The sequence below is a fragment of the Microtus pennsylvanicus genome, chromosome 10, assembly GCF_037038515.1.
Source record: "Microtus pennsylvanicus isolate mMicPen1 chromosome 10, mMicPen1.hap1, whole genome shotgun sequence".
NCBI classification, from domain to species: Eukaryota; Metazoa; Chordata; class Mammalia; order Rodentia; family Cricetidae; genus Microtus; species Microtus pennsylvanicus.
In genome coordinates, this window is record NC_134588.1 from 52,237,273 (window position 1) to 52,251,392 (window position 14,120).

General features: G+C 35.1%; 1 protein-coding gene across 6 annotated transcripts in view; it reads left to right on the forward strand.

Annotated features, from left to right (window-relative positions):
* Cop1 (COP1 E3 ubiquitin ligase) overlaps positions 1-14,120 on the forward strand; it is a 119,105-nt gene that overhangs the window by 34,541 nt on the left and 70,444 nt on the right. For 4 of the 6 annotated variants that reach the window (XM_075988355.1, XM_075988356.1, XM_075988359.1 and 1 more), the window contains 3 exons: positions 2,096-2,155; positions 3,408-3,484; positions 7,831-7,888. In XM_075988355.1, coding sequence (XP_075844470.1) covers positions 2,096-2,155; positions 3,408-3,484; positions 7,831-7,888 — 195 coding nt within the window. The remainder of the gene's footprint in view (positions 1-2,095; positions 2,156-3,407; positions 3,485-7,830; positions 7,889-14,120) is intronic. The other 2 variants (XM_075988357.1, XM_075988358.1) reach the window with 1 other exon arrangement.

The following is a 14,120-nucleotide window of genomic DNA, read 5'->3' on the forward strand; positions in this document are numbered from 1 at the left end:
TAGAGGAAGTTGTGGGTTTGTGTGTACGCTGTGAATTTGAGGCATTGAAAACTGACCACTTGACCAGTCTTTATTTGAAAGACTACCAAGTTGTTTTAGTTAAGGTAGAAATGCTTGTGTTATGCTTTTTATGAATGAGCAAAGTTTTCTTAAAGTAGATGCAATGTTTAATTGAAAACATTTGATAATACTAATCACTGTTTTGTAACCATTGATTTCTCTGATGAATATATCTTCTCTCTTGGGTCGGTGGCTAAATTTGACTTTCTTCTCTTTCCACTTAATGTGTATATTACTTTGCCTGTTTCTTTAATGTTAGCTTTCTCTACTGTCTAGTACTTGATTCATCTTTTTTGATTAGATTGATGGTAGGCAAATATATTCATTGCTATGGGCTCTTTATTATTTCCTTTCTTCATAGCCTTAGCATTTCTTATTATTTACTCTTTTTATTTTGACTTTACCTCTTGTAAAATTCTGTAAGTCTTTTAGGGCTCCATCTTTGATTTAAGATCTAATTTTACTTAGATTCTGTTTTGAACATTACTTCCATTGTACTGTTTTCCATGCTGAGCAGAATGCTGTGACAAACATTTATATCAATAAATTCACCAATTAAACAATACTCACTGTGCTTATTTTGCTGCAATAGACACTACTCATACTAAGAGACCTTTAAAAATGTTCTCGTATTGGCATTAAGGCATAAGCTATAAGGTGCTGTTGTCTTGAGACAGTGTTGCTATGATTGACAGCTTGCTTACTACAATAAAAAGGCTGCTTTGATTCTAATTTCAGTTCTTTGCTCACCACTGAATGCTCTTCAACAAATTACCTAGCCTTTCTATGCCTCATTTTTTTAATATATGTAGTACCTGCTTCAAATCTAGCAATCAGTATTATGCAATTATCTGTTACAGTTTTCATAGTTTTAAATGGTTCAATATATTTGTGTTAAAGTAAAACACCTAGTTATGCTTACTTGGGGTATTTAGAATTTCTGGAAAGCAGCTTATATGGTGGTTTATTATTTGTCTTTTACTAAATAGAGCTTGTCTGAAGATCAGAGAGCAAAGCAGCCATACTAGTCAGCCGTACAGGCCAGGGAGTGGTGGCACAAGCCTTTAATTCCAGGACTGGGGCGTGGCATGGTGCAGGAGGGTCTCTGTTAGTTCAAGGCCACCATGGGCTATAGAAGGTCGAATCTGTCTAAAAGAGAAACAGGGCTCACACAAAGGTGAGCCCAGCACTTGGGATCACATGCCTTTAATCTTAACTGTGGGGAGGTGGAGACAGGAGACAGGAACTGAGTGCAGTGTGCAGTGTGGGGATTCATGGAGACAGAATTTTGCCCTTTCTGTCTAAAGATTTGGTAGAGGTAAAAGGTCTTTCTAGTGGTTGGCTGTTTGCTTTTCTGATATTAGGTTTTTATTACCTGTGCTACAAGCTTAGTGTATAATGAAGATTTTTAGCTATTTCTGTTGATTAATCATCTCAATAAAATCTAAAATAAACTTTTAATATGATAAAAGTGATAATATTTGAGATACTTGTATGTTCTAGATTTATGATAGTTGCAAACATCCTAAATCTCTGTATTAAAGAAATCTTTCAATATACATGCAAATGATTATGATCTAATGGGAACAATATAAAAAGCCAAATATTTAAATGTTTTTATTTAAATGCTTAGTTTATAGTTCTTTGAGGTTGGCTGAACCACTATCATACTAATAAAGTGGGTTACAAAATGTGCCTTAAAAAAGCAGTCAACTAAATGAGGAAATGTGAAAGATTTTGGATATCTTGTATTTTTAAGTAATTTTATTGTTATTGTTCATTTTTATATTTTTATTGTAAAAATCAGTCATTGTTATTGTAAATAAACATATTGTGTTTCCATATAGACAAGTATCTTTATTTGAATGGTAACATTCAAATTTACTTCTGATTTTTTTTCTTTCAGTCCCCTTATTTTTGCTCTTAGTTGTCAGTTTAGTATCCTTTTTTCTTTTATCCAAATCTAATTTTTTTTCTCATGATGATGAAATTGTGGTTTAGATTAGAATTTTTTCTCCATTTCTTTAATCTACAGCAACTGGAACAGATCCAGAAGGAACTAAGTGTTTTGGAAGAGGATATTAAAAGAGTGGAAGTAAGAAATCGAGACATTCTCACATTTTCATGGTTTCACCTTCATCTCAGTTGACAGTTCAGCTGGTGCTGCAGGGGACAAAGTCTGAATGCTTTTTTGAAGATAAATTGTAATCTTAAGTTTATATTGACATTTATTGCTATGATTCTTGATTAAATGGAACAAAATTTGTTCAGTTTTCTATTTGCAATCTAAATAATTTCCTACTAATCCTTCATTATTTTCTAAAAATGACTTATGGTTTCATTCTTTTATTAATTTTAAAAATATTACATTTTTACTAGTTATTTTTATTGGCTACTAATGATAATTTAGTGATTTAAATACATTGTTAAGGAGTTTATAATAAAATACAGATTACTTCTAGAAATTTGTTGGGCTATTCATAGACTATTGTGAGTTGAGGTCTACATTTGGCTACATTTAAATTAGTGTGTACTTTACTTATTTACACACATGACTTCCTTTTGCTGACTTATAAAACATGTCAAAGGATAATGAGTATTAATAGTATTCAGTGAGAACTCAGTATCCCTTATGTTTATATTACCTGTTTGACTATTTTTGAGCCAAGCCAAAAATAATTTTACCTTTTTATGTGCCTATAGTTCTTATTTTCAAATTTGCTATTTTTCCACGAAACAAAATTTTTACATAAGTAAAAAGGGAAGCTAATCATTAATATTCAGCGATGTAATTTATGTGATCATCTCTGATCAGCCCCTTTCCTTTGGGTTAATGAGCAAAAATTATAATTTATGTTCTTATTAAAGTCAATAATTAATTCAAGAAGTATTACTCTTATTATTTGTAGATTACTTTTAGAGAGTTTTTGTCATTTACTTTGAAGATTGAATGTTGTAATCTAGTCACTGTCCCAAAATATTTATGATAATATACATTAATAGATCATCACCTGCATGAGTAGTCAGTTCACTGTGTACAGAATGTGCTGTATGTCCTCTCTGGTATACTTCCTTTTGAGTTTTTCTGCATTCAGTACTTTCATTAGTTAGAAGAGTATTTAATGGGATTTATAGTCCTTTAACACTAGTAATAGCTTCCTTCTTAATTTCAGATTAACTTTGCTTTTGTACTTTATGGAAAGGAATCTTTGACAAGTTTGGTTTTGAAGACAGAAAGGGACTGATGGGAACCTGGGGCTAGAACAGAATATAATGCCATATGCTTTTTTGAAATATACATTTTCTGTTTGGAGTGTGTATGATAACTCAAATAATTACAATTTCAGGAAATGAGTGGCTTGTACTCTCCTGTCAGTGAAGATAGCACAGTGCCTCAATTTGAAGCTCCTTCTCCATCACACAGGTACAAAGCTTCACATTCGTAATTGTTTGGGATTTTGTATTATGTGTTCATGGTACTCTAGTTCTCAGGAGCCTTTTTAATGCAGATGATGAAATCATTGAGAAATGAAACACAGATAGCCAATGATCCTTTGGATTAAGTTAGTGGGTAGATGTTACAGTATTTTAAATTTTGAGATGGATAAAAAGTTTGGTGAATTTTTTGATGTCTTGTAAATTAATATTATATCTTATGTCAAAATTTAGAAACATAAATTGGTAATATTAGTGGAAAAGAATAAAAAGCCTTGGTACTGGCACATGTCTTTAAATCCCAATACCCAGGAGGCAAAGGCAGTTAGATGTCTGAGTTTGAAGCCAGGATGATCTACATAGCAAGTTTCAGACTAGCTAGGGATACAAAGTAGGATCTGTATTAAAATGATAATGATGAAGTAAAATTTTAAATCTTTTTTTCCAACTCACTGTATTTTGGGGCATTGGTTACTTTGCCCAATTTTTAAATGAGGGCATTAGAAAGATGTGTTAGTTTAAGTCTTCCTGAGTCTTTTATTATGATTCTCATTATTTATCCTGGGTTGGCTTCAAACTCAGAATCTTTCCACTATAGCTGAACTTGCTTCCCAAGTGCCATAGTGTTAGGATTACAAGGTGTGGACCTCCTCACTTTGCCTACCTTTTTTTTTCCTTTTTTTTTTTTTTTTGTGGTGTGGGTGTATTGGTGGATAGTAGAGGCTGAGTCTTGTTAGATTCCCTGGACTAGTTTCAGACTCACAGTCCTTTCATCTCAGCATTTAAAGGAGCTGGGATTTGGACACATATTACCATGCCTGTCCTTGTATTCTTATTCTTGTTATCTTGGGAGATGGAAGCTTGAGGATTAGTTCAAAGTCACCCTTGATTTCATAGCTAGTTCAAGTCCAACCTAAGTTACAAAAAACAAAGTGTTTCACAAAATAAAAATAGCTAAAACAAACTCCATTTTACAAATTCTTAAAATCTTACCATCTATATGCTTATTACAGCAGGAATTATATATAATTATATAGCTCCTGCTCCATCTCCCTGAATTTAGAATAACGCTTAGTTTTATTTGACTCTTTATATAATGAAGTAAATGCATATGATACATTTTGCTGTAAATTTATTCCATGAAATATGTGGTATCTAAATTTTGGACTTCAGGGTTTTATGTTTAAAATAGTTGAATAAGAGCAATAGCCACCTTGTAATTCACCTTTTTCCTACCAGTTTTTAAATTTCTTTACAACAATCCTAATGTGGGATATTGTTATCATTAACCTATCATTTACTTTCTGATATATGATGTCTTGGATAACAGGCTCTGTGTGTGTGTGTGTGTGTGTGTGTGTGTGTGTGTGTGTGTGTGTGTGTGTCTATAGGGACATGATAACTCTACCACAGACATTTCAGTAACAAACTGGCAGTTTATTCCCATTGTCATGTCACTCAGTTTAACAGAAAGCACCTCTTAACTACTATAATACTCAGTCTATTAGATTTTATGAGTCTTGAAAATTAATTTCTTTATTTGTTGAATGCCCCTGATAGGTTAGGCAGTTTTTTTGTATGCTGAAATTTTTTCTGACAAAGCTCATGCCTTTTTTGGGTATGTATATTAGGGTTAGCAGAGATGCTAAACAGGCAAATGTATAATAATCTTAGGAGTCCATGACATAAATATGATGCTTTCGGAAGAGTAGTTTAGCAGACTAGATGTTTGCACGAATACTCCGTTTCTAGGTTGTTGGGCTTTCCAAAGAGATAACAACTGATGGCGTGAAGCCTAACTATGTTTGAACATGTTTTCAATGTCCATGTGGAAGGAGAGGAGACACTTTATGTCATTCCTGATTTCATACCATTGGAAGCCTGGAGAAAAGCTAGAAAACTTAAGAAAGATGAGTGAGAGCTTGGGCTATGATTGATGATGATGGAAAAGGAAGTTGCATGAGCTTGGCATGGTGACAGACAACTTTACACCTGGGACTGAGAAGGCAGAGTCAGGTGGATCTCTATGAGCACAGTGCCACCCAGGACAAAATAGTGAGACCCTCTCTCAAAAACAAAAAAAAAAAATTGAGTTTAGGTCAATTATCCCAAATTTGGATTGTATCAAGCAGACATAAAACACTGTGTGAATACACTATGATAAAATTGTAAATATGACAACTCCTCAAGACTTACTCCCTTGATTATGCTGACTTGGGATGGAAAATAATCGCGTCAGTAAATTAATCATTATGTTTAAAGTACAGAAAGAGTAGAATTTTGGACTCCAAGAATTTAAATCCGTCAGGATTCATTTACCTCTGAAATTTTAATGAATATTTTTTGGTATAGTCATTTCAGAATTTTTATAAATTTGTGTGTATGTTACACACATATGTGCATGGATACAAGTGCCTTTATGGAAGCCATGGGAGGATATGGCACATTGTCCAACCTTTTTATAAATGGTAATGTCCAGAGATCAGTACTTCTTGTGTGTGGAAGGGTGTGGGATTGTAGCATGTGGTGTGTGCACAGCAGCAGGTACTCTACTCACTGACTTATCTCCTCAGCCCCACAGCCGTGTATTTTATTAGTGATATAGAAATGCTAGGAATTGCTTCATTAATAAAGAAAACATGTTTAATACAAGCTTCCATCTGTTAGTACCTGTATGTATTTCTCAACTGTTAGTACCTGTATGAAGAAACCAAAAATAGCATGTGATACCTCCTACACACACACACACACACACACACACACACACACACACACACACACACCCGTGGCTACAGGGAATGCACACATTAAGTATATTCCATTAGAAGAAAGCGATTTGACAAGTTCATGATTTACCTAAAATATAATTCTGTAATTCCCTTCTTATCTTTCCTACCTCCAGCTCCCCTCATGGACTCCTCCTCCAGCCTTTCCCAATATCTCTCACTCTCTCTCAAATTCATGGCCTTTAAAAAAATTATTATAGTTATACATGTGCGGGTGTGTGTCTGTAACTAAAATCTGCTGTGTTTATCTGGTGTTCACTGAAGTCCCTAATTGCTTATCTGATACCAAGAGTCCATATATTCTTGATATTGTCAATAAAGATTCTTGGCTTTGTGACTGAACTTTACTAAAGAAATAGCCTGGAATATAATGAACTGAGACCTGTGTAGACAGTAGGAGTGTATAGTTTTTAAAAATCGTATGGATATTCTATATGATTTATCATGTTTCTAAAAATGTGAGGGTTTATGCTAATTTTTATATTTCATTTTAGCAACTGTTTGCTGTGTTTTAATGTTGTATATAATGCTACATTTCAGTTTCATACTTGTGTCTCATGTTGTCATCTTTAATAGATGTAGAAACTGCTAATCAGATAAGAATTGCCTTCCCAGAATCAAGTTATTTGCTGTTTAATTAAAAATCAAAACTCCAAAAGTACCTCTCAGAACCTTTAGGTTATTTCAATGATAAAGTAATTTATGATTTTTGTGTAAGCCAATACTCGTGCCTCAACTTCAACTTTCCCTGTTCTGGGACTCAAGGCATTTATGAACTGTAGTGCTTGAGTACCTTTCAGTTGTTGGGAGTTCTTATAAGCCTACTTTTTTTTTTTTAAGATGGCAGAGAAACAAAAGCAATGAAATAGATAAAGAAAATAAGAAACTAGCCTGAGTTTCTAAAGGTTGTCTTAGAGTTAAATAGGAGAAGGTGTAACCACATGAAAAAACAACATAGAAACCAGACTGTATCTGGGACAGAGGAAACTAGTATCATATGGGTTTGGGATTTTGAGAAAGACTTCTGTCACTTTACATTTATTTTACTTATTTATTTATTTCTGTTACCAGGTTTTGTCATGCCATTTGGGGGCTGAAAATTTACGTAGAGATAGATAGTCCTTATTCACCTCATTTGGCAATGAGGAAACTGAGTGATTGCAATGGCTCAAGAGCACATGGCCACTAGTGCCATGACAGGGCTTGTTAACTGTTGCCATCAAGTGCATGCTAATGTCTTCCCAGTGTTTTAAATCCTCTTTTCCTTAAAGTTACAAACCTTACTAACCTATTTGGAAATGGAAGTAAATAGTATGTGTACAGTGGCCATATTTTTTTTTCCCATTTCATAACCTTTCTTGATATGTATGTTTGAAGAACTGGGAGGGGTAAATGTTGATGGGCCATTTGATGTCTAATTAAATGATTGGTAATAGATGTTTATTTAAAATTATGAATAAATGGGTTTATAAACGATACATTTTAGATCAACTTTTTCTGTTACTAAAATAATGTAAACACTGAAGTTATATTGTTCTTCCTTTTGCAGTAGTATTATTGATTCTACAGAATACAGCCAACCTTCAGGTTTCAGTGGGACTTCTCAGGTAAGTTATACATTTGTCAGTATGGTTTGGTCGTACTATGAATGGTAAAATTGTAAAGTAATACATTGTATTATTTTGTAAAATAATAGGTTAGTTTACTAAAATATTCTTGGATAATGACATACCCCTTTTAGTAAGTCTTAATTTTTTTTCCTGCTTTTGAGACAGGGTTTCTCTGTAGCTTTGGAGCCTGTCCTGGAAACTAGCTCTTGTTGAACAGGCTGGCCTCGAACTTACAGAGATCAGCCTGCTTCTGCCTCCCGAGTGCTAGGATTAAAGGCATGCACCACCACCGCCACGCTAGGATTTTCTTTTTCTTTTCTTTTTTGATATATAACAGAATCACTGCCGGGCGGTGGTGGCGCACACCTTTAATCCCAGAACTTGGGAGGCAGGCGGCTCTCTGTGAGTTCGAGGCCAGCCTGGTCTACAAGAGCTAGTTCCAGGTCAGGCTCCAAAGCCCCAGAGAAGCCCTGTCTTGGAAAAAAAAAAACAAACAAGAATCGTTTCCTAATTTGCTTGTCAGTGCTAGGAATTTTTAAGAGGTGTTTTTAATATTGTGGAGTTAATGTCAGACCTTAAGATGAAGAAAATATTGTCAGCCATTGTTTGTCTCAGGGATAGGAAAGGCAGAATTATTGATTCATTGTATAGCATTATATTAAAAACATTAAGCATTTCTTATATAAATTAGAGGTTGGAATAAAATTAACAGTAGCCTCATCTTTACCAGTTAATTTTATGATTCTTATAACTTTTATTCTTTCCATCTTTGACTGGGGGGGGGGGTTGATATTTGCTATCCTTAGTTTTTAAGTTATGAGTATTTTTTTTAAAAAAACCCTATATATTCAAATAATTTCAGATTCAGGGAAAAGTAGAAAGACTACTAAAAAGAACTCCTTTATGTAATTTAAATAGTTTTCCAAACACTAAAAATCTTCTCATTCTCAGGTATTTTCTTTTTAAAAATCTTTATTTTTAAAATTTTCTTTTTAAAAATTTTCTTTTTAAAAATCTTCACATTCTCAGGTATTTTTTTACCTATATATGCTGTTCTTCCTTTCTAAAGTATTTAATTTTGTTTCAGATATATTTTGTAGTTTTTCCTTCCTGGGTTAATCATATAACCTATGATTATTCTGTGTGTTTCTTTGAAAACAAAGATGCTGTCTGTTGTAATCAATATAATTGTAAAATTCAGGAAGTGAGCATTAATAGTATGCTATTTTGATCTAGTATTTGTAGAGAAGGTGTTTTTTAAAACATAAATAAAATGTTTTTAATGCTGACTTATTCATATATATATTTATGTAGAAAAGTTATCTTTTGTAAATGAAAACTCGGAATATGGAGCTTTCAGGGTTAATTCTCTTCCCAAGTACTTGGATAATTACCTGTTTCATAATTTTGAAACTACTTGGTACATCTGTTATCATCTTCCTTTGCAATCTTGCATTGACCTGTTTTGTTAAACCCTTTTTGTTCTGTTTTGACACTAATGAAATTGCTTCCAGTACTGTGTGCCTGTTAGGCAAGCATACTACTGCTAAACTCTTGTAGCACCTTAACGTTTTATTTTTTTTAATTTATTTATTTATTAAAGATTTCTGTCTCTTCACCGCCACCGCCTCCCATTTCCCTCCCCTCCCCCGATCAGGTCCCCCTCCCTCATCAGCTCGAAGAGCAATCAGGGTTCCCTGACCTGTGGGAAGTCCAAGGACCACCCACCTCCATCTAGGTCTAGTAAGGTGAGCATCCAAACTGCCTAGGTTCCCCCAAAGCCAGTACGTGCAGTAGGATCAAAAACCCATTGCCATTGTTCTTGAGTTCTCAGTAGTCCTCATTGTCCTCTATGTTCAGCGAGTCCGGTTTTATCCCATGCTTTTTCAGACCTAGGCCAGCTGGCCTTAGTGGGTTCCCAATAAAATATCCCCATTGTCTCAGTGTGTGGGCGTACCCCTCGCGGTCCTGAGTTCCTTGCTCGTGCTCTCTCTCCTTCTGCTCCTGATTTGGACCTTGAGATTTCAGTCCGGTGCTCCAATGTGGGTCTCTGTCTCCTTTCATTGCCTGATGAAGGTTAATATTCAGGAGGATGCCTGTATGTTTTTCTTTGGGTTCTCCTTCTTATTTAGCTTCTCTAGGATCACTAATTGTAGGCTCAATGTTCTTTATTTATGGCTAGAAACCAAATATGAGTGTGTACATTCCATGTTCCTCTTTTTGGGTCTGGCTTACCTCACTCAGGATAGTGTTTTCTGTTTCCATCCATTTGCATGCAAAATTCAAGAAGTCCTTGTTTTTTACTTCTGAGTAGTACTCTAATATGTATATATTCCATACTTTCTTCATTCTTCCATTGAAGGGCATCTAGGTTGTTTCTAGGTTCTGGCTATTACATACAATGCTGCTATGAACATAGTAGAGCATATACTTTTGTTGTATGATAAGGCCTCTCTTGGGTATATTCCCAAGAGTGGTATTGCTGGGTCCAGGGGTAGGTTGATCCCGAATTTCCTGAGAAACCGCCACACTGCTTTCCAAAGTGGTTGCACAAGTTTGCATTCCCAACAGCAATGGATGAGTGTACCCCTTTCTCCACAACCTCTCCAGCAAAGGCTGTCATCAGTGTTTTTGATTTTAGCCATTCTGACAGGTGTAAGATGGTATCTTAAAGTTGTCTTGATTTGCATTTCCCTGATCGCTAAGGAAGTTGAGCATGACCTTAAGTGTCTTTTGGCCATTTGAAGTTCTTCTATTGAGAGTTCTCTGTTCAGCTCAGTGCCCCATTTTATAATTGGGTTGATTAGCCTTTTCCGGTCTCACTCATGAATATCGACGCAAAAATTCTCAATAAAATACTGGCAAACCGAATCCAAGAACACATTAGAAAAATTATCCATTATGATCAAGTAGGCTTCATCCCAGAGATGCAGGGCTGGCTCAACATACGCAAATCTATCAATGTAATCCACCATATAAATAAACTGAAAGAAAAAACCATATGATCATTTCATTAGATGCTGAAAAAGCATTCGACAAAATTCAACACCCCTTTATGATAAAAGTCTTGGAGAGATTAGGGATACAAGGGTCATACCTAAATATAATAAAAGCTATTTACAGCAAGCCGACAGCTAACATCAAATTAAACGGAGAGAAACTCAAAGCCATCCCACTAAAGTCAGGAACAAGACAAGGATGTCCACTCTCTCCATGCCTCTTCAATATAGTGCTTGAAGTTCTGGCAATAGCAATAAGACAACATAAGGGGATCAAGGGGATTCGTATTGGAAAGGAAGAAGTTAAGTTTTTGTTATTTGCAGATGATATGATAGTATACATAAGCGACCCCAAAAACTCTACCAAAGAACTCCTACAGCTGGTAAACACCTTTAGTAATGTGGCAGGATACAAGATCAACTCCAAAAAATCAGTTGCCTTCCTATACACTAAGGATAAGGAAACAGAGAGGGAAATCAGAGAAGCATCGCCTTTCACGATAGCCACAAATAGCATAAAATATCTTGGAGTAACTCTGACCAAGGAAGTGAAAGATCTATTTGACAAGAACTTTTAAGTCTTTGAAGAAAGAAATTGAAGAAGACACCAGAAAATGGAAGGACCTCCCTTGCTCTTGGATTGGGAGGATCAACATAGTAAAAATGGCAATTCTACCAAAAGCAATCTATAGATTCAGTGCAATCCCCATCAAAATCCCATCAAAATTCCTCACAGATCTAGAGAAGACAATAATCAACTTTATATGGGAAAACAAAAAACCCAGGATAGCCAAAACAATCTTATACAATAAAGGATTGTCTGGAGGCATTACCATCCCTGACTTCAAACTCTATTACAGAGCTACAGTATTGAAAACAGCTTGGTATTGGCATAAAAACAGAGAAGTCGACCAATGGAATCGAATAGAAGACCCTGACTTTGACCCACAAACCTATGAACACCTGATTTTCGATAAAGGAGCTAAAAGTATACAATGGAAAAAAGAGAGCATCTTCAACAAATTGTGCTGGCAAAACTGAATGTCAATCTGTAGAAGAATGAAAATAGATCCATATCTATCACCATGCACAAAACTCAAGTCCAAATGGATTAAAGACCTCAATATCAGTCTGAACACACTGAACCTGATAGAAGAGAAAGTGGGAAGTACTCTACAACACATGGGCACAGGAGACCACTTCCTATGTATAACCCCAGCAGCACAGACATTAAGGGCCTCATTGAATAAATGGGACCTCCTGAGACTGAGAAGCTTCTGTAAAGCAAAGGACACTGTCACTAAGACAGAAAGGCAACCCACTGACTGGGAGAAGATCTTCACCAACCCTGCAACTGACAAAGGTCTGATCTCCAAAATATATAAAGAACTTATGAAACTAGACCGTAAAAGGCACCTTAACTTTTTAAAATATATAGTAATAGTACTTTTTTAATTATATTAAGGTTCATAGAGTGACTTATCTCTATAGCTATTAAAACATTTGACTTGGGTGTTTTTTATAATACATAGTTACATATGTTGGTAGAATTTTTAAAGCCACAAAAACTATAATTGATTAATGAAAGCCGATCCTGAGTCTGGGCACTAAATGGTTTAGTGTTTATAGCAAGGCTTTAATGCTTTCCTTTTGAATATAATATCACAGGCTAAATGTCAGACAAGGCTTTCCTATGTCTTTAATAACGTCAAACAAACAGAGTGCATTATTCCACAATTTTCAAGCACTTACGGTTGCTTGTGGAAAGCAGAAAATAACAAGCACTACATTTCCTAGGTAATGTGAACGGCTGCTACTTCACTCGCCATCCAGATTAGTGTAAATGGCTGCTGCCTTTCACCAGTACACCTCACTGCACTCCTTTGTTCCTCTTCTGACTTTTTGTTATTTGCTTACTTGCTTGTGGTACTGGGGCTTGAACCCAGGGCATCTTGCATGCTGACTTTAGCAAGGAAGTTTTTAGCTTTTATATTATACCCCAGCTCCACTTCTGAATAGATTAAGATTTATTATGAGATAATTTATCCCACATAATGGTTTTACTCTGATTCTGAGTAAAATTTAACTTTCTTGAATGCTCCTATACATTTTATGTGATCCTTAATCCTATAGATTGTTTTTGACACTCTTCTAAGCCAACTCTTACTTTCTTTTGGCAGTAGAATTATGCATGTCTGTGATTGGAGGAATGTGAATAGTTTAGATGGGCAGAAAAAAGAAAATGTTTTCATTATGCTCTGTTATAGCACTATTTTGGATTTTCTGTCAAATTCCATGAACTAGGAAAAAAATCAGAATCTAGTAGAAGAAGAAAATGAGTAAAGTAGCTATTCTTTACATTTGATGGTTTCCACTTTTAAATCTGTGTGATGGCTTAAAAGTAGTGTATAATCAGTTAAAACCAATCTCAGAATCTTGTGATGTGATCCTTTCCAGGCAAGCGAATATAGTGTTATAGTAGTCTCCAGTGGCACTGGGCTAAGACAGCAGACCTCAGCTCCCTTTTAGGCAGTCAGCAAGGTGAACAGGAAGTAGTCTATTGGATTGTTTTGCTAAATTTTGCTTTTAGTAGGCTAGAAGTATTAAATGCATTTTTACAATATTTTGAGTTCATAATTTATCTGGATGTAAAAAACCTTGGATAAGTTGAGAATTTTTATGACTTTATTAATTTTATATCCTTACTGGTATGTAGTCAAAAGACTTCTGGTACCCTGAGGCATTGCATTAGTATCTTTCCAGTCTTTACCCACAAAAAGTCCTGTTGAAGCAACTTTGAGGAGAATAGGATTTATTTTTGCTTACCTTTAGGGGGATAGAGTTTATTGTAGTGCAGATAGCCTGCGAGTCAGGAAGCAAAGAGATTATTTTTTCATCTGTCCAGAGGATGTGGGCTCAAGCTATAAAACATACCGCCAGTGGCATCCTTGTTCTATCAAAGCCTCACCTCCTAAATGTTCCAAACTTTCCCAAACAGATCCACCAACTGGGACCCAAGCATACAGATAAGAGGTTATAGTTGATATTTCTCATTGAAACTACCACATTCTATCTCTCCCCATAGTCTTTAACAGTCTCAAGATTGTTCAGAAATCTGAGACTAAAGTCAATCTCTTCAGCTGTGACCTTTTTTGTAAAATTAAAACAAAAAGCAAAACCCACAAATTATATACATCTTATATACAATTACACAGAGTATACATTCCCAT